The sequence below is a fragment of the Echinococcus granulosus genome, assembly GCF_000524195.1.
Source record: "Echinococcus granulosus chromosome Unknown EG_S00012, whole genome shotgun sequence".
Taxonomy (NCBI): Eukaryota; Metazoa; Platyhelminthes; class Cestoda; order Cyclophyllidea; family Taeniidae; genus Echinococcus; species Echinococcus granulosus.
This window is the reverse complement of record NW_020170392.1, coordinates 926,801-946,265: the sequence shown is the minus strand read 5'-3', so window position 1 is coordinate 946,265 and position 19,465 is coordinate 926,801. Positions and strand designations below refer to the sequence as shown.

The following is a 19,465-nucleotide window of genomic DNA, read 5'->3' as shown; positions in this document are numbered from 1 at the left end:
GTGATTTAGCATAGCCATTGCAAGGAAATGCGTTTGTACATGGGTTGTGGCCTTGAGCCAAAGATTTCTGGGCTCCGCTCAATGCTATAATCTATTTTAAAGGCTTTTGCCAATACATTGGCCTAAATGTTTAAAGATACACGCTGATTTAAACCTCACGTAGATTTATTTTCGCTACTCTATGGAGTGTTAATTGCTCTCTTGATGATTTGTGATGTTAAGCGACCGCGCAGTCTGTGGGCTAAGGTAATGAAGTTATTTATAGACTCCTGAGTTGCATGATTTATTCAGGCGTATCTCAGACGCTGCTACCCCTGGGTGAGTCCGTTGGCACTTCCGTTTTAAATGTTTGCAAAGGAAATGTGGCTTCTCTTTTTAGTATTTTCGAGATGCCTCCAAGGGCTTTATGTGACACGCGAGTCTTGAAGTGGCAGGCGTCTGTACTGCCATCATTAGAGGCCGAATTACCGCGGGTGGAGTAAAATGGATACGCCTCTATCACAAAAGCTGTTTGCAATTCGTTTTGGTATTCCAGTTGTGAAGAGCTGTCGGGAGAACAGAGTTTTTCATTTGAGCTACTGTCAATTAGTCAGGGTTTACTAGAATGCAACGAAAACGAGTCCACAAAATACGTATAGGTATATCAATTTGAAACATTCATTAATGATTAGAAGAATTTTCTCTATTCTTCCACATGCGGAACTTGTCTCATCCATCTAGAATGGCCACCTTTCACCCTCAGTCTAATTCTACTTATTCTCCACTTCGTACACTCCTTCTGGAATCACGTGTCTCCCTTTCTTTCGTAAATAAAAAGACTCGCTAATACAATGTGATATGTGAATTATCTGCTTTCTTGCTTCCTCGTAACATATGACTGCAATGCATCCTTTGTGAGATGCCTAGTGGATACCGTATACATGCCACACCATTTATAGGCCCTTTGCTTTATTAAAGTAACCTTACACAAAGGCCAGTGGTCGCATCTTTGTTTCGTGCAAAAATGCCCTCTTGGAAGCACTGCTGCTGCGATGCTTGGCAAAATTACCTTACCTACAGGTCAATTCAAGATTAGCTGATGTCCTTACAAATGTATTCTTCGAATGCCCCGAGTTGGGAGAAAGCACAGTCTTTATCGTTATAGCATGCAAAAAATCACTGATTAACTGAAGAACCAATGCAATTTTTTTAGTCTGGCGTTGAAATGAGAAGAGTATGTAGTATTTTCAAAGAGATAAATCAGTTACTATTTTATTATTATTTTCATCATCATTGCATCTTTTTCAAGCAAAAATTTGACTTTTACTGGGATTCCATCAATCACACTGTTCAATGCTGCCGTTCAAATCGGAGTTGGAAGTAACAATTTTCCTTTAATGCGCATATTTGGAACGAAAGAGTGGAGAACTAATTATTTTTAGTAGAGAGATTAGTAGGATAGTTTAGTATAAATATTCGTAATACATCCAAGATCCGGATGAACTAAGATGCCAGACTACTATGATTCGCTCGAGCCGTATACCACATCAGATGTGCATACCGTTCGAGCCAAGAATGCGACCTAGCCGGTATGACCCTTTTCATCTTTTTAATTGGGATGTAAAAGACATCTGAATTTATCGATACTGGAGGAAGACGATTAAGAAAATTTGTTCATTTGAACTTCATCCGTAAACTCACACTTGGACCTCTTCCTGTGTTGACGTGACAGCTACTAGCAATAGATGCTTGTATCTTCCATTGGTAAAGTCACTCCTGGATACCTTTATGGTTTTTACTCGTTGTCCTATTTCTGGTATCTTTTAGTCCCAGAAACATCTTTACGGATTCTATGAGTCTTTTAAACATGAGGTCCTCTAAAGTTTTCCCTCGTTTTGCACTTTTTTCGTTTACTTGATACCGATAAAATGCTATTTCACAATGCCTTAACATGTCCCCTGCCAACGTCACAAATATATGACCTGCTGTACATCAGTTTATGATAATCGTTTCCACCGAATCGTGCCTTAAAGTAGGGTGGTTAAGTTTAAAACGTTAAAATGGCGGTGAGACGGTGTTCTTGGCCCAAGATTAGCTGAATATTTTTTTTGCGTAGCAGTTAAACTGACCGGTTTGGTGGGGGGAAAGCGCTGATTTCATATCAGAGCAAGGCATCATCGAGTTTCTCTCGTAATAAATCCTGACGCTGGGGGAAAATGACTTGGAATTTTTTTAGGGTAATACATATCTCCTGCAGAGGCGCATTTCAACGAGAATGTGGAAGAGTAAGCTTTCTTTAGTCATTTTCGTCGCTTTTTAATTGTGACTGTATTCGGATACTGTTTCTTCTCGGCGATAGCGTTTGCGTCATGAATCGCGCAGTTCTCCTTTCAGCATCGTTGCCTTGGCAACCATCAAGTGGCGCAGTTCGACTCGGTCTGAAAACCGCGTTGCATCGCCCTCACTGCAGTGAAATTGTGTTAGCAGTAGGACTAGAAGGACGCTAAGTAAACCGATGGCCGGGCAGTAACTGATAGTAATGTACCACGCCCACCACACGCATTTCGTCTGCCCCTCTTAAACATTGCCGCGTCATCATACCTTCTCCATACATGCTTCCCCACCTGTCTTCTCAGGCGAGTCTGATGGAACCGATTCTACAGCGCAAAATGCATGTATCTCTCCGCAGCTCAAAGTCCTGCTCTCTATCATTATCTCTTAACTATTCGTCTTAGTTACATAACACCCAACTACAGCGAAACAATTGCCTTAATTCCTACCGTAAAACCGACTGTATTTCCTCTCTATCCCTGTTTTTTTGTCAGCTGCAACACTTAAGAAGGTACTAGCTTTCCACTGATCACACTTCATAAATGCCACGCAATCGCCCACTTTTGGCGAAGTAGCCTACGCACGCTCTCTCGTCTGGTGATGTCAGTGACCCCTTTCCTCTTGTCTCCCCCCTCCTTCCCCCACCGCTGAGTCATCGAATCCCCATGGGGTAACAGTAGCAGCAGAAACAGAAGTGGCAACAACACATCATCCAGTGTGACTCATCCTGCCGAATCATGGTCCCCAATAGTGGTGGCAGATGTCAAGTGATACGGCTTTTATCCCAGTTTAATGTACACTACCTGCGATACTCGTTTGTAGGCATGTTGGGGTAGATTGGATTTTTTTCGCTAAAGCTACTTAATCAGTTGATTGTAGGTCTTAACATGAAACAGTTATCATTTCGCCCTGCTTTTTGAAACAATGTTCAGGAGTTCTTTCCTTTTCAGAACCTACAGTTCCCCATTTCAGATCACTTTTATCCATGCCATTAGTCACATTTGTAACGGTTATAATTCGCGGAACATTCAAGGAAAAAACTGTACAGCGTTTCCGATGATGCGCGTTAATGGGGCAATTTGTAAGCAAAAATTGTGGCAGTTTGATGCCTTTAGCTTAGCTCATCTCTTGAATGCGTCTACCTGCCTTGTGTGTGATGCTTTCACAATTCGACACATCATTCATTATCACATTATTTTAATCTACTATGAACATGACTTTAATTTGAACAGAAAAGCACAAGTTCAGCACCGCGTTCTTTTTCTGCGAAACTCACTCATTTAGACTCGCGGAAATTATCTGTTAACACAAAACTATTCAGGTTTGTTAAATAGTGAAGAAAAGGGGAATGTTATAAGAATGCGAGTTATTCTCGCTTGACCCTTCTATCGTAAGTTTCTGTGTTATTAGTCTCTCATTTTGCTTCGTGATGTGAGACGAAGTTTTAGGTTCTGTGCTTTCTCAGCGAGACATCATATCTCTGAAGAGTTGAGAAGAATGAGCCTCCAAATAACCCAATTGTCTCTGTTGAAGAGGTTCTGATATAACTAGGGTTACTCACGGATAATCCCTTTAGACCAAACTACTGTTATTTTGTAGAATAAACTACGGGTGATTGGGCACCCACTTACGTACTATTAGATCTCTAAATGCGACTATTTTGTTAAAGCAGATTGATCACTCTCCATAGTGTCCCCTCCGTCCCTTTTCCGCTCCGTGTTTATTCTCATCATGACTACTGCTTTCCCCACGCGGAGGTTGGGTGGCTCAATATCAACATCGGTATAGTCGGAGATATTTAGGCGCTCTCTTCGGTTTTCCTGCATTAGGTGTGAGGTTCCAACTACCCCCAGTGATCGCATTACCCCGGTAATAAATCATTTTGCCGCCTCTACAACCGTAGCCGTGGTAAGCAGCGGTGATGGTTGTACCTCTCCCACATAGGGTTTTGTTGACCGGATAACGTAATGAGTTACCTGCACAATGGCGACCGTTATCTTTATTTACATTCTGGCCTACTACCGTCTCGATTTGATTGGAAAACAAGGTTGATAGAGGTATCAAACGAGTGTCCCCCCGGCTGATTATTTGTGTCGGCTCTTTGATGGGAGGAGGTAATGCTGCCATTGCTTCCGTTTATGTGTCCCTTTTGCATGTACTGTCTGTTCGAGATCATGCTGACACTTGTTGTTCTCTGTACTGTGTAATTAATTAACTGTTTCCTGCAGCTTGGCATATTTTTCTCCAGCACCAAACGTTTTTCAAAAGATCATCTCATAAAATGTACTTTGCATTTATAAAATAGTAAGACAGACTTCAAAGTCGTCTTTGAATGACTGTCTGGGGTATTTTTTCGGCTGTCATAGTGCTGTCTATCAATTCTGTCAATCCAAAACTTTGAAAGCACTATTCTGCCAATGGACAGTTTCAGTACCCAGTAAGTACAGCTAGGCCACTGAGATTTTTTAAACAACGTTTCTGCGAACTTCGTATTTGCCTAGCTTGTCAGCCTATAATTTTTTAGTGTTTTATCTACTGCAGCAGCCGTAATCTTCAAGGTTTTGATTCGAGTGGCTACCGCATCCCCTGAGAATTCTTGCGAAATCGACTTGGAAGCGTGTTTTAGAAATTATTGTGGAACAAAAGCAACTTTTTATGGGAAATGGTGAATGAGTTTTGAAGGGAAAATCTGGATTTGTTGTGGCCCGCGCGAAGTTAGAAAAACGACAAGACCACTCTGAAGCATGTACTTGTGTACATTTCTCCGTAGTGTTCCCGAAGGGAGCTGAACTAGGATAACAAAACAGTTGGTGGCTGAGGTTCATCCCTCTCGCTCCTTCGGAGTGATGACACGATGCGTTTTGTCCCAACCTTATGGATAAAAGTAGGGGGTACAGTCTACACTGAGGCCCTTCCTTTTTCACTTGGTTCACAACCCTCCCTTCTCCCCACCATATCATCTTTGCTGACGGGTACGGGCATACGCATGAAACGTTATCATTTGACTGGTTTCGAGTTTCACTACGAGCGTCAAACGGTGGAAGACGAGTTCTGTTGTGGTCAGAAGAAGGTTGGAAGAATGTTTCAGTTGTCGTGTTCCTAAAGCATCCATATTTGTTACGGAAAATATGGATTGTCGATAAAAAGGAGGTGGTTAATCCTGGTGCCCGGAAGTCATGAGTTGGCCCACTTTTCAATCGCTCACGGAAGTAGAACAATGACCATTGGCTTTAAATGGTGGATAAAGATTATCGCAGATGGAATTGAGAAGATAAAATTGAGCTTTCCCAATACTTTTTGGGTATGATGGTAAAACTGCTACCATGGCTTCAAAAGCGAAATGTATTTCGTTTCATTGATGAAAAAAATGGTAACTGGATTAGGGTTACTTTGAAGGAAATTATACTGGTGAGAGCCTCCTGCATTATTTTTTTGCACTACTTCCCAATTGCAATTCATCCGAGGATATTCGTGTTTCTTGTTTTCGCGTGATTGTAAAAATCATTTGTCTCCATCAGATTTTACGAACACATGTACTCACACACAAAACACTCCCTTTTCACTACAAAAAAGGACGACTCCCTTTCCAGTTATTTTGTGATTCGCCTGACAGTTTAATGACGGTTTTGATTGATGTTGAAACCACGCACAAGAATCCACGGAATAGTTGTTTGCATATCATAACTTTTTTAACCATTCACAAATAGGCTTGATAACAAAGGAGAGTTACTGTAATCGGGTGGTTTTGTCACCCTTACGCACCAATCTCATCACAGGACTCCAATGCTTGAGTGTGATTGAGAAATTTGTGATTCCTCTCCTTTTTATACTTCTGAAGGTTATCGCACTGTTACTCTGACAACGGCGGCTTTTTGCACACTACTGCCTTGGGGTCGAATAATTTGCCGGATGCATGTTTTTGCGCTCGTTGGTTTGCTGTCTTTGTTTAGCTCAATTTAAGGGAATTAATAGCATCTCTTTTTACGGGTTTAAGCAGTTAAGCTCCCTTACACGGTGATGAACGAACCAATGGCAGGGCCTTCCTAAGTGTTCTTCCTATCCCTCCGAAAAGTCATTAAAAGTGGTCATCCAAAGTACTTGTTTGGTATGCTGGGGAAAAAATTGCACTTCGTTTCGTGAGACGCAGCAAAACATTAAGTTAATTTATTCGTGTCAAGTAAAGGGAATCAGGGAGTGCACGTTTAGTATATTTCAGCTACGTCGGCATGCAGAAGGGCAAAGGCAGTAACAGCCCAGTAGCGTGGAGGTCGATCTACGGAAGATAAATATAATTTTACTGCATTGTAACAGGAAATATTCTAAGTCATTTACATTCTCATCGTAATTTGCGTCGGAGCATTTCATCCACTTTTATTAAGGGATTGGAATTCGTCTTTCTTCTAGTTCTTCATGCAAGTGATATGTTTTCAATAAGCTTGAGAAGAATGAAACTTTTGCTACTCTACTGCTATGAATGAAATATGTTCTACTACTTTGAAGAGTTTGAAGCTTGTAATCGCTTAAAACTGCTTGTGGTTTTTCGATTTATTGTTTAAGTTTGCTCTTGGCGCTCGAGCCTACGCTATATGAATTCGAGTTTAAAACAATTTTCATCGAAAGTCCATCAGGTAAAGACATATTCGGTAAAATGATGAAAGAGGAATCGTATTAAAGTCGGTTTCCCCATGCATGCACACGGGTGTGACTCTCCCGTGTTCGGTATATTTGCACGCGTTGTACTTGAGTGATGCTTGGTATGACAAGGCAACGTGGAGAAGGCGGGTAGATCAGATGAAATTCATCAGTTCCCTAATCATTCATTCTTTGGATTACACTTTTTTAAGCTTGCCTTTGTAGTTTTAGCGCACAGTTGTGAATGAAGGTCTTGTTTTCTGTGTACGCTGTTTTTCTTTCTATTTAACAAAAACCAACCAACCTTAAGCGTATTGGAAAAAACACTTTATTTTTGTAATTTTTTCTCGCCAAATCCAGGCGGTATGGTATTTCTGTCTTGACATCACCGTGAGTTGGCCGGTGAACTTCCTCTTCCTGAACATTTCCTCTGAATTTTCAGCCCTCCTTCAATTTGCTCCGTATAGTACAAATTAAGGAAATACTCAAACTGGATTGTTTGCTTGTTGAAAAGTTGAGGGCCACACACATTGTCTATCGCTTTGTTTACTCAAAAGAAGCATTCATTTGGCAACCCTTTGTACCGAGAAAAGGACAGAATCTGCAACTTCCTCTCCTAGTGTAGACCGAATTTAAGGGGAGGGATCGATCTGCTGGAAGGATCATTTTTGATTCTAGCGGAGCTGGAATGGATGCTCCACGTAAACCGCTGCGTTCAAAATTTTCCTTCAGTGCAAATTACTTCGGCAATTCCCGTTTCGGAATCTGCTTCCGTTTCTGAAAACAGCATGTGCTTACCTAGTGATTTCCTGGGTCACATTCTATTTTTTGCTTCATGGTGATAATCTAACCCTACAACCATATATGATCCCGGGAAGCAAGAAAAAGTTTCAAAGTGGTAAAAACTCTAGTAATTTTCGGAGTGACCAACCTGCCGTTTCGGAGGGCTTTTAGCTATTGCTTTTTAGCCAGGACTCTTGGGCTTGCCGTTTTTAAATGTGATTCAGCACTAGTGTAGTTTTTCCCGTTCCTCAGCATATCCTCTAGGTCGATCGACGTCAGAAAGGCTCCAAGGACTGGTACTCCAATCTCTCCCCCTTTTAAGCCATTTCTTCGAGTTTTGACCGCAGTAGCGTGTAAAGCTGTTGAGTTGAAAGTCAACGTCTCCTTTTTTTTCTGGCTTTTGGCAATTAGACTACCTAGACTTGAATTTATTAAACATACAAAGTGTTCAAGGGAATATGAATAAGGAAAAGTACCACTCTAAATCATAGGAAATTCTTGTGGGGTGGGGTGACACGATTTTTGGCGAGCTAAAATGGCGAACAATTTCGGATTGGAGGGCTGTGTACACTATCTTTTAAGACATTTATGTGAAAGTGTGTTATTTTTACAGGCTCTTATCGTTTTACGTTGATATTATGAATCCGTTTCCAATTGTATTGTCTGCCTCCTTTAACTGCATTTCGCATGTTTCATTCTTAATTGTCATTTAGCGCAACATGATATGCCCCACTTTTTAGCTAATATTTGGGTCGACTAGTGTCATGGTTGTCGTGGAAGCGAGTCTCGAAGGTCGCGGAGTGGATGATAACGCGCACTACTACAAGAGGAGAGAAAAATCCAGTCTCTCAGCTTTCTTATCTAAATCCGATGTGTTTAGCTGAAAGTCGATGGTTGGACTGGACTATGTAGATTTAGGTTTCTGCGCAGTGCATGATGTAAGATGAAGTTGAAGGCGGAAGAAATTCTCAAATGTGAAACTCAACTCAAAATAAAGAGGAATTCCCTAGGAGAGATGTGCTTTTGGTGAGTAATTAGATCGCCTTGTTTTCACCTTTCGAACTAACATTTAGGTTGGCTTCTGTTGTGGGCACCGTGAAGCTATGTTCTGCAGTTTAAAAAATCTATGCCGGCAATGTATTACTCCAAAAAGAAATGCATGTCCAATCCGTCCGCTTTTTGACCCTTTCATACCAAGTGAACAGGAGAAGTCTGCTTTTGGAGCTGTTGACACGACAAGGTGTGATAGCAGGAATGAGAATATGGTGATGAGCGCAGGGGGTAAGGTTCGTGATTGAGTGAGTCACTTCACGTACCGTGTGTCTGCGATTGGACTCATCTGTCACGCAATTGGAACTGTCCACCTCTCCGTCTAACACCCCACTCTCCCCCTTCCCTCCTCCCTCTACCTCTCGTCCACGGGGGGGGGGAGGACGAGCGCTGTTTGTCGTAGGACGGTTACTCACCTTTGCCTGATGTGAACCCTGCCTAAAGGTCAAGCCGTTTTTTGTGGTGAAACGCCAATAACTGGTTTCATTTTTTTGCTATAACCGTTTCTCTCACGCTTACCACGTCACTGCCCCTAAAAGGAGTTAAAAGGAAACCGTTTTTTCAACTTATCCCATGGTTTATCACAAGTGTTTGGCCCAGTCACATCGTAAGGAGGAAGAGGTTCAAGTTTAAATTCAACCTAATGGGCTGCAAAACGCGGCTTTCGCTCATACCAATTTTGATGTTGAAGATTCCTATTTAGCTACCCAATTCGCTTCGACTTTAAGGTATTATGAAGGACTGATTACCACCTTTTATCGTGCTAAATTAATACATCACAGAGTATCCCAATGATATTGACTATGATGAGGCGTGGCTCTTTGCGCATGCAAATACTTTCACCTGCATCGTACACCTAGCCAGTAGTACTGATGAGCACGTTTCCCACTTCGTTTTGTTGTGATCCATCCTGCTTTGCTTGCTTTTTTTCATAAATTGGCCATCGTTAATGCGCATGCACAAATGACAACTAGATGTTGACGTAAATTTAGCGCCGGTCAACGCTCATTGAATTGTGGCATTCACGCTTGGCACCTCAATTTCACCCGCTGTTAGTGGCCTTCCATCCTTTTCTAGGCACATAGACCTTTGCATTTGGCAATTTTAATTTGATAAAACATTGTGAAGTGATACATCTAAATCTGGGTTACACTGTCAACAGCTGCAAGGGTTAACAATTTTTGAACCTCATTATTTTGCTGAAAGCACTGTAAAACAAGGCCGTTGACTCGTGGGAGGTATTTTAGTAAAATCTGGACTTTCATTCTACAGGTCTACTAACAAAAGGCACCCCATCCTGGGAAGGCTACACCCAGGGCCAAACTCCAATTCTGTCCTGCCACAACTGGTGGCCGACATGTCGCATTAGCCTGGCGTGTGATGAAATTGCACAATAGTCACAACTTTCTAAGAGAACGGTGAACACAATCTTTCATGAAAATTTGTACTTTTAGGAAAAAGCTAAATTTAATTCGTGTGTGTGGTTCAATGAAGATTGGTGCCTTGGTCCTTTAAAGGGTACTTAGGCTGTAAAAGTTTCAGCGTTAATGGCAAAGTGAAGCGGTCTGTCCCAGGATAAGATGGTTTAGCTACGCAGATGAATCCTTCTGTGACGAAGGTGCTTTCCAGGCGCTATTTCGACGCTGCCGTAAATGTGTGTAAGTGTAGGATTAGTGGCTTGTCTTGAAGAGTAGCCACTCGTTGAGTTTTGTTCTTTTCTTTTTCGACTGCAGACTTCTTGCTTTGACCAGAATTTTACAGTGGTTCCACGAATTCCCGTATAATTGTTCCAGTTTCCTTAAGGTTGACTTCTTTTACTTCCGGCGCAAGTTTAACTCCTATGTGCTCAACTCCTCGCCTTCGTTATGGACGAGGTGTTGTATTTGCCCAAATGTCATCGGTGTGATGTGGTTGTTCCATCAGTACCGTGATGTGTTAAGTTTTGTTGCTTAGGCAGTACGCTATCCCAACCAGGTTGCCAGATCTTTGACTTTAAAGTTACCCTACATTGTGAATTCCGTGTTTATTCGTGGTAATCAAGGTAGCTTAAACTCTTCATAATTTTGAAATAAACTGACGATTCTTCGGTAATTTTTGCTCTCAATGCAGAGATATTTTTTGCATGTGTGTATATGTGTGGGTGATCTACTTTTTTAGTTTAAATATGATCTTCTCATCCTTATTTTGGAAACTTGACAAGGTTGCTTCAAACGTTTTTTTAAGATTGGCAATGAAACAACGTTTGTTGCCTTATTCCAACTATGTTCTATGTTTGGTGAAATGTGTTGCAGCTCCCATGATTGACAATTTCCCGTAGAATACACACTAGATTTCTGTTAATACTTTGTCCCTTACGCGACAGCTTGGTTTCATTTGCCTTTGAAATGCCCAAGCCATTTTAAACATGCTCGCCGCCAGGGTCTGTTTCATCGAAAACCGACAACTTCATCCCAAGTTTTTTACCATTCCAATATTACATAAATACTCGCTTTTCCGAACTCCCACTTCATGTGTAATCATCCGCATGCAAGGAATATTCTACGCCTATTTTATTGTTCTAAAGTCAATGAACTAACTAAAACCCCATGAAGAACACATGTCAAATGTATGTGACACCGGTAGCAGAAGTACTAAAGCTTCCGTTTTGAGGCTGAATATAAAACAAAAAGACGACTTAACCAACCAAGTCACCACTTGATGGTGTGTACAAACAGCCTGTCTGAATAATTTCATCGGGTTTTTATGCGATGTATGTTCCCACTCAGCCCAGAAGTTGTCGTATGCCTTTGTTTGGAAGTTAAGGACGCCCTTTCCCCTAAAAGTTTATTACATTTGATTCGTCCCACTGGACATTTGAAATGTCATTCTCGTACTTTTGGCTCGTTAATTAATCACTCCAATCACTACAATTGGCGATCATACTTGCTAAGTGTGGAGTGGTTTTAAAATATTTAGCTCATTCTTCCGCTTGGATCCGTTATGATATCCATGGCGATATGGGTCGGGCAAGGAAATTCTACCCCTGCGTAGTAATAATTGAAGTCACGCAATGGTATTTGCCCATTGTTGCCTGGCCGTTAGTTAATTTTTTCGACAACTTTCCTTCTTTTTCATCAAAACCATACGCATACTTTCCATGTTAACTGGAAGTGGGAGGATTGTAGGCCTGCCTTGCGCTTTGGTTAGGCACAAGGTGGGAATTTTGGTATGTCAAGTCGGAATTCGCAAATTCCTTCCCCCATATGCCATTTCCCTGTTAGCCTCTGCGTTTAGTCTCAAAATGGCACCTTCTTTGAAATGGCATTCTTGTGCCAAAAATTGTAAACGAAGGAAAGCGCCTTTGGGAGAGCATTTTGATTAACAGTTTGAATAATTTTTGGTTGCCTCATTTGCTGTTTTGAGAACGCTTTTTTAAGAATGGCGCCTCTCTTGCTCCTTTTTTAATGTTGAGAATGTGCTCTTGATTTATTTGCCCAGTCGAGTGCAAATAAAGTCGAGTAGTGTTTTATCCCCCACTATGTTTGCTTTGAGGGAGACAAAATAAAACTATCTTTTCTTGGCACTTTGTACGACAACAAAAGTCTGCTGAGGCGTCGTTTACTTTAACGACCCATTTCCTTATTTATTTGAGGACCAAGTGCATGATTTAACGCGTTTCTTTTTCCTTCTTACAGCAGCAGCAAAAGGCGAGCGCAACCCTACCTGTAGGGTCATTTCAAGGTCATCTTAATCACACTTCGGTACCAACTTCTGGCACATTCAGTCCTCAGCACTCCCAGTCTGTAGGTTTTACTGTTTTTGCGTTGTCTTGTTGAAAAAGAGTTCTTTTTATTAAGTTTGACGCTTTTTACTTGATCTGCCATTAAATTGACTTGTTTTCACTAAGCGATACGCCAAAGAACAGTGACTTGGAAGCCTAGCCAAGGTTTCTCTTATAAATAATAAAAAGTTGTAGCAGGTGCCAAGATCTGTCAAGATCCTACTTGACTGTTCACTTTTTGTGCTGATTCATCGTAAAATGCAATTGCCAATGTACTTCCATTCGATAAATATCAAATTTTACTAAATGGTAATTACCGGGATTGTATTTTTCCGGTCAAACAAATCTTCCCCAAGATGGGAATAACCATAAAATTTTTATTCTTCGCCCCGCTAAGGTTACCTGCGTTATTTAGCTCACAATAAGACTTGCTGTCCCAGTAAATTTTTTTTAATGACTGTGATTGACACGCATTTGTAGCAGTTAAGCTGTAATTGTGACTAAGAGAAAGCCACATGAAATTTTGCGACAAAGTTGTTATAACTCCGAAAAGGTATCTCCTCGGCTCATGTGGAGCTTGAGTTACCCCTGAGAGTCCGTGGATAATTTTATCGTCGTTGAGAGGAAGAAATAATGGGCCTGAATGGAGAGAGATTGAAGATATCTGAGTGAAGACACTAAATTCTTATTAAACACGATTACGCACCGCGATATTGCAATCTGGGAGTGGTTAGAATTGGGAAGGTTGCTGTCTTTGAAACCGAAGTTAACGCTTTCGGAAGGACTTGAAAAATGTTGCATCTCGAAATAAAACTAGATTTTACACTTCATTAAAAACAGCCCCTTAATATTGTAACCTGTTTGGCAATATCTTGCGTTGTTGAACAAAATCTACAGAATGTCAAAGCAGTACCATTGCTTGGTGCATCTATGATAAGTTCGCTAACTGGAAGGGAATGTGCCGCAGTTTCCCAATGCACTTCAAACATTGTGGCAGTTCGCGTCTGTAGAAGCGTATTTTATTCATCCTTCACTCGTTACGCAGTTTTCAGTCACCTTTCCGTCAGAACAGCGACTTTATTTTTTGTTTTACATCCCCGGAAGGAACTCGTAAAGAATGTTATGATGGTCTTCGCGCTTTTGCTTATATCTTTGAGTCTTATTTCCTCGTTTGATTGTAAAGTTAGAAGTTGATGCTAAGCATACTTATTTGTCTTGATATAAAGATTTGGAGTAACAAAACCAACTTGCATTACGAATCCATCGGGGCTTGATTTATCTGCTGCGTTCTCTAACCGGAAGAAAGCATGTTGCCACTTTGATCAAATAAGAACAATATGTTTTATTTAACACCACTCCTGATGCATTTTCATCACACTAGTTGCACGGATCCGGTCGCCATCCACTATCAGAGTACGGGCGATTCTACAACCTCTCCTACGCGAGCATCGCAGAGCAGCCGAGTCGACGCCTCACAGACATGTATCGCCGCAACGCCCTCCACACACCCGCCACCTCCAACAGCATCTCCCATTTGCAGCATTTCCACATACCTCAGGGTAGGTATATCAAGTCTCTTCAATTCCCTTTCCTACAATGAGCAATAAACGTGTAGAATTCGAGTTACACTTAGGGAGGTCAATTATAAGCGTACAGAAGACTTAGGGGACTAGTAGCAGGTCTTCCTGTCATCAGCACGGTGGAAGTGAAAAACAAACCACATGGTCACCTCTACAATGCAAACATTATTCGGCTCTCTTTTTTATTCCTCGTGCTTGGCCTTCCTTGTGATCAGCCATCAAACTAGTAATCTTGTGAGGTGGACTTAACTGCAAGTAAAGAAAGGAGATTGTACAGTGCTTTTCCATTTATTTGATGATAATGACGCATTTTTTATATTTCGATGCTTTTTGTCTCGAGCTTTACCGTAGCTTTATTTGTCATGTTGCTAAAGGCTAGATGATATTCTTCAGCGAGCGAGTTTCGTATGTTAATCGTCTGTCACCGGATCACTTGCCCAAAAGCAAAACCGTGAAATAGAATATGCAATACAAAGTGCTCATGCCTTGTATTAGTTCCTCTCAAATTTATTACGCCTGACTGAGGTATCTTGCAGTCTAATCTTTTCACGTAAATGCCGTTGAGGAGCTCCTTTTAAGCTCGGCCAAATCTGTTTATTATGCAGAATTGGCTATTTCAAAGGGTGGCTTATTTTACCGTGGTTTTGATAGTTTTTCCTTTCCGTTTCTGCGGATTTTAGCCATCCGCGGTGAATGCCCTCTTTCACAGCACCTAAATCTATCCAGCCTGTGAAATCGGGGCGGAATTCACTAACCAACGTGGCATCCGAGATACCCCTGAAGACGCTATGCATCGCATAGAAGGGACTGGTAGAATAGGGATAGCATGGAGGTAGCTCATACACGCATCGTCTGGAAGCTTGTTGGGTACAGCAGCCTTTTTATTGTCCTAAGTCTTTATAAAATTACTTCCTCATTAGTAATACGCATGTGTGGAGTTCGAAGGCAATTATTAGCATATTTGAGGCTTTCAGTGGCCTGTTGAATCCTTTTTCCTTATGTGTGCGCTTAAGGCCTATGTAGGCATTTAATGCCTTCTCACATACACCTCGGAAATGCATTCGTTGTCAAATTTAATTTTGGCGTGACACTTTACGCATGACAGAGAGGACTTCAAAACTGTCACAGAATTCTGAAGGACAGCGGTAAAGAGATGAAGATAACGAAATGGGAAGAGATTTTAAATTGGCTTAAAAATGGCTGATTAGTATTCGCTGAAACCCGTTTTTTGGCTTTATAACAGGCTTTAAATAGGGCGAAGTAAAGAGAAGGTGATGGTGACGGTTGTGATGAATGCACCCAACATATTAGTATACAGTTTGCCTGATAAGAACTTGCTCTCATCAGCTTTGTACTGAAGCGCCACGACCAAAACGCTTGTGAAATATGGTGACTTAGTGCAGGCACGTTTTTTGTCTCTCTTTTGTTCTGTTGTAGACTTTTATAAAAAATAACTCCGTCGATTGGTTAAATTGGTTCGATTAACTTGAGGAAATGAATTGATTGACTTGAAATTAACCGATAAGATTGCAAGAAACCAGCAATTGTTCTACCCCTAGGGGTTTAGTTGACATTTTAAATAATAATTTTTTTACTGTGTAACATAAGTTCGACTCTAGTTAGTTACATTTCTGCGATGTTATGCAACAGTGCCTGTCTCATTTGCTCCATTCAGTGCCATATCGAGCTATTTCTTATTGTTGGAAAGCATTCATTTGGAGCCCTTCAATGAATTCCCTTGCTTGACCGTCCACATTGATCAGCCTGGAAACCTCTCCTTTTAAATGCTATGGTAGTTGGACTACCTTACCCAGACAAGAGATCCAGTCTTCGGGACCATTCAGACGTTTCCACTTAACATAGATTTGTTCGAACGCGTAAAAGCGAGTCACACGTGCAATTCCCTTAACCATAATTCGAATTCCACAAGGTAGGATTAAACAAAAAGATTTCACAGATTCACAAAACACTATCTGGTTGTTGTCTAGTTGAACCGCCTCTCGATTTTCAGGGGGGTGGGTGAGTGAGCATAGAAAATCTATTATTCGTAGAGCAACTATGGTGTTTTTTTTGTGTTTTAACCGGTTTAGACTAATGTGCCTCCTATGTGTAGGCTTGTTTTTAGGCATACGAATTTTCTGTGGGTCTTTGAAGTCTGCGCTGGCTATTTTGTGCTCCAGAAAGCTCACTAGTAAAATCTACCCATCGCTTGGTGTCATTTAGTATTACCACTTTTGTGGATGTAGCCGTGTTTGAGTCTGTTTGAGACAGTAGACAGACAGTGTTTAACTCTTATTTATCACACTTTTTAGACCTCTTCAAGATAATTCACTGGAAATCCTTTTCTGCATACTTTCTTCAAACCCCAGGCCCTAAAAAGTGTCAAGATTGATTTAGTTGAATTACATAAAGGCAAAGCTGTCTACTTATTACCCCTTCCAATTTAGCGCAACGGGAAGGAAAAAAATACCTTCCCACATAGGAAATAAAAAACATTCCCTTTCTTAAACTCCAATGTCTTCTCTCCAATAAAAACGATTATTGATACCACAGTGGTTTACTGGTGTTGGTGGAAGTCATATCAAATTCCAAGCCAAACATTGCTCCACTTTTCCGGTCATTTTGATCACAGGATAAAAAAATAGATGTTTTCCTGGAGTTTTAAATGAGTTTTCGAAGGTTAAAAATGAAATAGGTAGTGGTTTACTAGAGGATGGTATGAATTCATAATCGTGCTGTTCATCGAGTCATTTATTATTTCTCAGTAAGAATCTGCTAGATCCTGTTCGGTGGGTGGACTTTATGTGCACATTTTTGCCTATTCACCCATATTGTGGGCAAGTTATAGCTAATGGGCCACATTGTTGTGTAATTTGTACTTGTATTTATGTGTCCTACTAATCTGCTGTCAGTGCCTAATAACTCACTAGGTGTTTTATTACATCTACCTTTTCCTCCTTTAAGCATTGGGGGTCTACGCAACTTTTGATCCGCTCTCTAGTACAAAAAGATTTCACAAAATCATGAAATGGGCTGGGAGAGGTTGTTAACGTTTGCTTGTGTGTACATTGTATTTTAAGGGGTCAGGACCCCCACCTCCCGTGCAAAATGAACCGCTCCTTTCCTGCGCTTATGTTAGGTGGGGCGGGAGCAGGAGGCTTGAATGGAACCCTAGCATACATTTTAAAGTGCATTCTGCCCTTCTCGAGCATCTAGACACAACTTCTGTTCATTGTTTAAGATGAGACCAGTCCTTTTCATATTCCGGTAATTCGTGCTTAGGTTCAAGAGTCGAAAACTGTCGTCCACCTCTGACCGTCCTTCAGACTTTCCTTGTAAGGGTACTTGGTCATTGTCATTTCATCCGCCACATGTCTTTATTTATGTATATCTTGCATTTAACATTTCATAAAATACTTTAATAAAACCACGTGTAGGTTAACCACGAATCGTATTCCTTCTGAATGTGACTTCTATGGTGAAATCAACGCAGTAATGCAAACAACTCAAAATATTCACAAAGCGTTTGGTTAGCAAGGGTGTGGGTAGTGAACGCCCATACGGTGGTTTGAAGTGTCTCTCTGAGAGAAGAAGTAAATTTTAAACATAAATAAGCCATTTGAGAGACATGAGCTGAGACAAATGTGGGTAATAATAAACTCTAACCACTACCAATGGTGGTACGAGGCGGGAACAGCAGTCTTAAATTAGGCATCATTTAACAACAAAGCTTAACTTTTTCGATGATCTAATGCGATACTTTGGGTCACTTGAAAAGCACATTGATGTGAATGACTTCCAAACGCGAAATATCTGCAACGGATTGAGTTTTCTAAGTAAAGCAGGGGAATATAAAGTGTTCTTTTGAACCACAGCTGATGTAGTAAGTATTATCGTCCCACTAGTTATTTTATAACACATGTCTGAAATGGATAGACCTGACTCACCGAGCAAAGGCGCCACAAGCGGGCAGAAGGAGCAACAGCTGTCGTCGGCGAGCCCCATGTGGATCCATTTGTGGCATCTACGCACGCTCTGGGCTCACAACGCCTCCACTATGCACCAGGGCGCCTTTTGTGGATTGGAACTTCTCCTGAAACAAGAGTTAACACATGAGGTCTGGCTGATTCCTAGCGCAAAGATTTGGTGGCCGCTTGGTAGGCATAGGGCAATACGCAACCGAAAATGCTATCAAGGAAACAGTTTTGCAACCTTGTCACCTCATATTTTAATGATTTGATCGATTCCATGAAGAAAAATAATTCTGAACTCTAACACTATGCGTTTCCGGGTGATCGGAGTTTTTTTCGTAACCCCGAAAAATGGTCATAAACTGAGTCATTCGCTTAAAAAAACGGTGATGCACCCTTAAGATACCAAGAATGTTTAAAAAAAAGTGCCGGAGGTAGCCACTCTCAGAGTTGGTGTTTTGGACAATGATACACTTTTTCGTCATTACACAACTTTTTTGCGTATGCTCTATGCTAAAATTTTCTCCCCCCCCCCTTCTCCCGATGACCCACTTATGTTTTAATTTAACCATTTCTCCAGACAAACTAACCAATTTGGCTATGAACTGCAAAGACACTTTCCTATTGATTAATTTCACGTTCTTTTTTAAGTGTATTGGAATGTAACTGGACACAGGAGGTAGGAGCCGGCCCTATAAACTTGGGCTTGCTTAAGTGACTTTCTTTTCCATACGATTACTAGGAAACATTTAAGCGTCTGTTCTCTGATTTATCACCAGCTTTGGTGCCATTATTTCTGTAGTACCAAGGGAAATTTCTCGCTCGCATATGAGCGGAATACCTATGGCCCCTAGGTTTGTCATATTTTGTGTCTTGGAGTGGGAACATTTTGACACTGAAATTTTGAGGAATGTATGGTGTGTTTTCCATGCATATGCCGCTGGTTTAAACGGGTAGTCCAAACTCCTTGTCGGCAAGAGATAACTCAATCTTCCTTTTGCCTCCCGGTTACGCAGCTTGCTGGCATATTGCGTCTTTGAACCATGCTGCCGCCTTCGCAATCTGCGCATATTCACGTCATAGTTAGTATACGTCCCCCCTTGCTCTTGAATGCCCATTCACTCAAGGCTGTTTGCCGTTTGCTGCAAACTACTTCTCATTTACCTCTCACTCTTTTTCTTCTGTGAGGAACGGGTTAGCGTAGGACACTCGGTGGACGAAAATCGATGTGATACCGGATTTAAGGCCTCCTATGTGGTCTTTTCCAACACAAAGTAGAAAAAATTTCCTCTCTTGCTCTCACCTCCCCATCTACTTTAACCTTGTTTTGCCATCACGTAACACAAGGCATCGAAAGAGAGGGACTTTTCAATATGCAT

At 41.2% G+C, this 19,465-nt stretch overlaps 1 protein-coding gene across 1 annotated transcript in view; it reads left to right on the top strand. All coding sequences in view use genetic code 11, as the record gives it.

Annotated features, from left to right (window-relative positions):
- The window catches only part of EGR_02656 (Actin-binding LIM protein), a gene marked incomplete at both ends in the record, with an annotated part of 49,756 nt that overhangs the window by 10,529 nt on the left and 19,762 nt on the right, over positions 1-19,465 (top strand). Inside the window, 4 exons of the mRNA XM_024491905.1 lie at positions 5,199-5,380; positions 13,917-14,094; positions 14,842-14,947; positions 18,052-18,272. Coding sequence (XP_024353720.1) covers positions 5,199-5,380; positions 13,917-14,094; positions 14,842-14,947; positions 18,052-18,272 — 687 coding nt within the window. The remainder of the gene's footprint in view (positions 1-5,198; positions 5,381-13,916; positions 14,095-14,841; positions 14,948-18,051; positions 18,273-19,465) is intronic.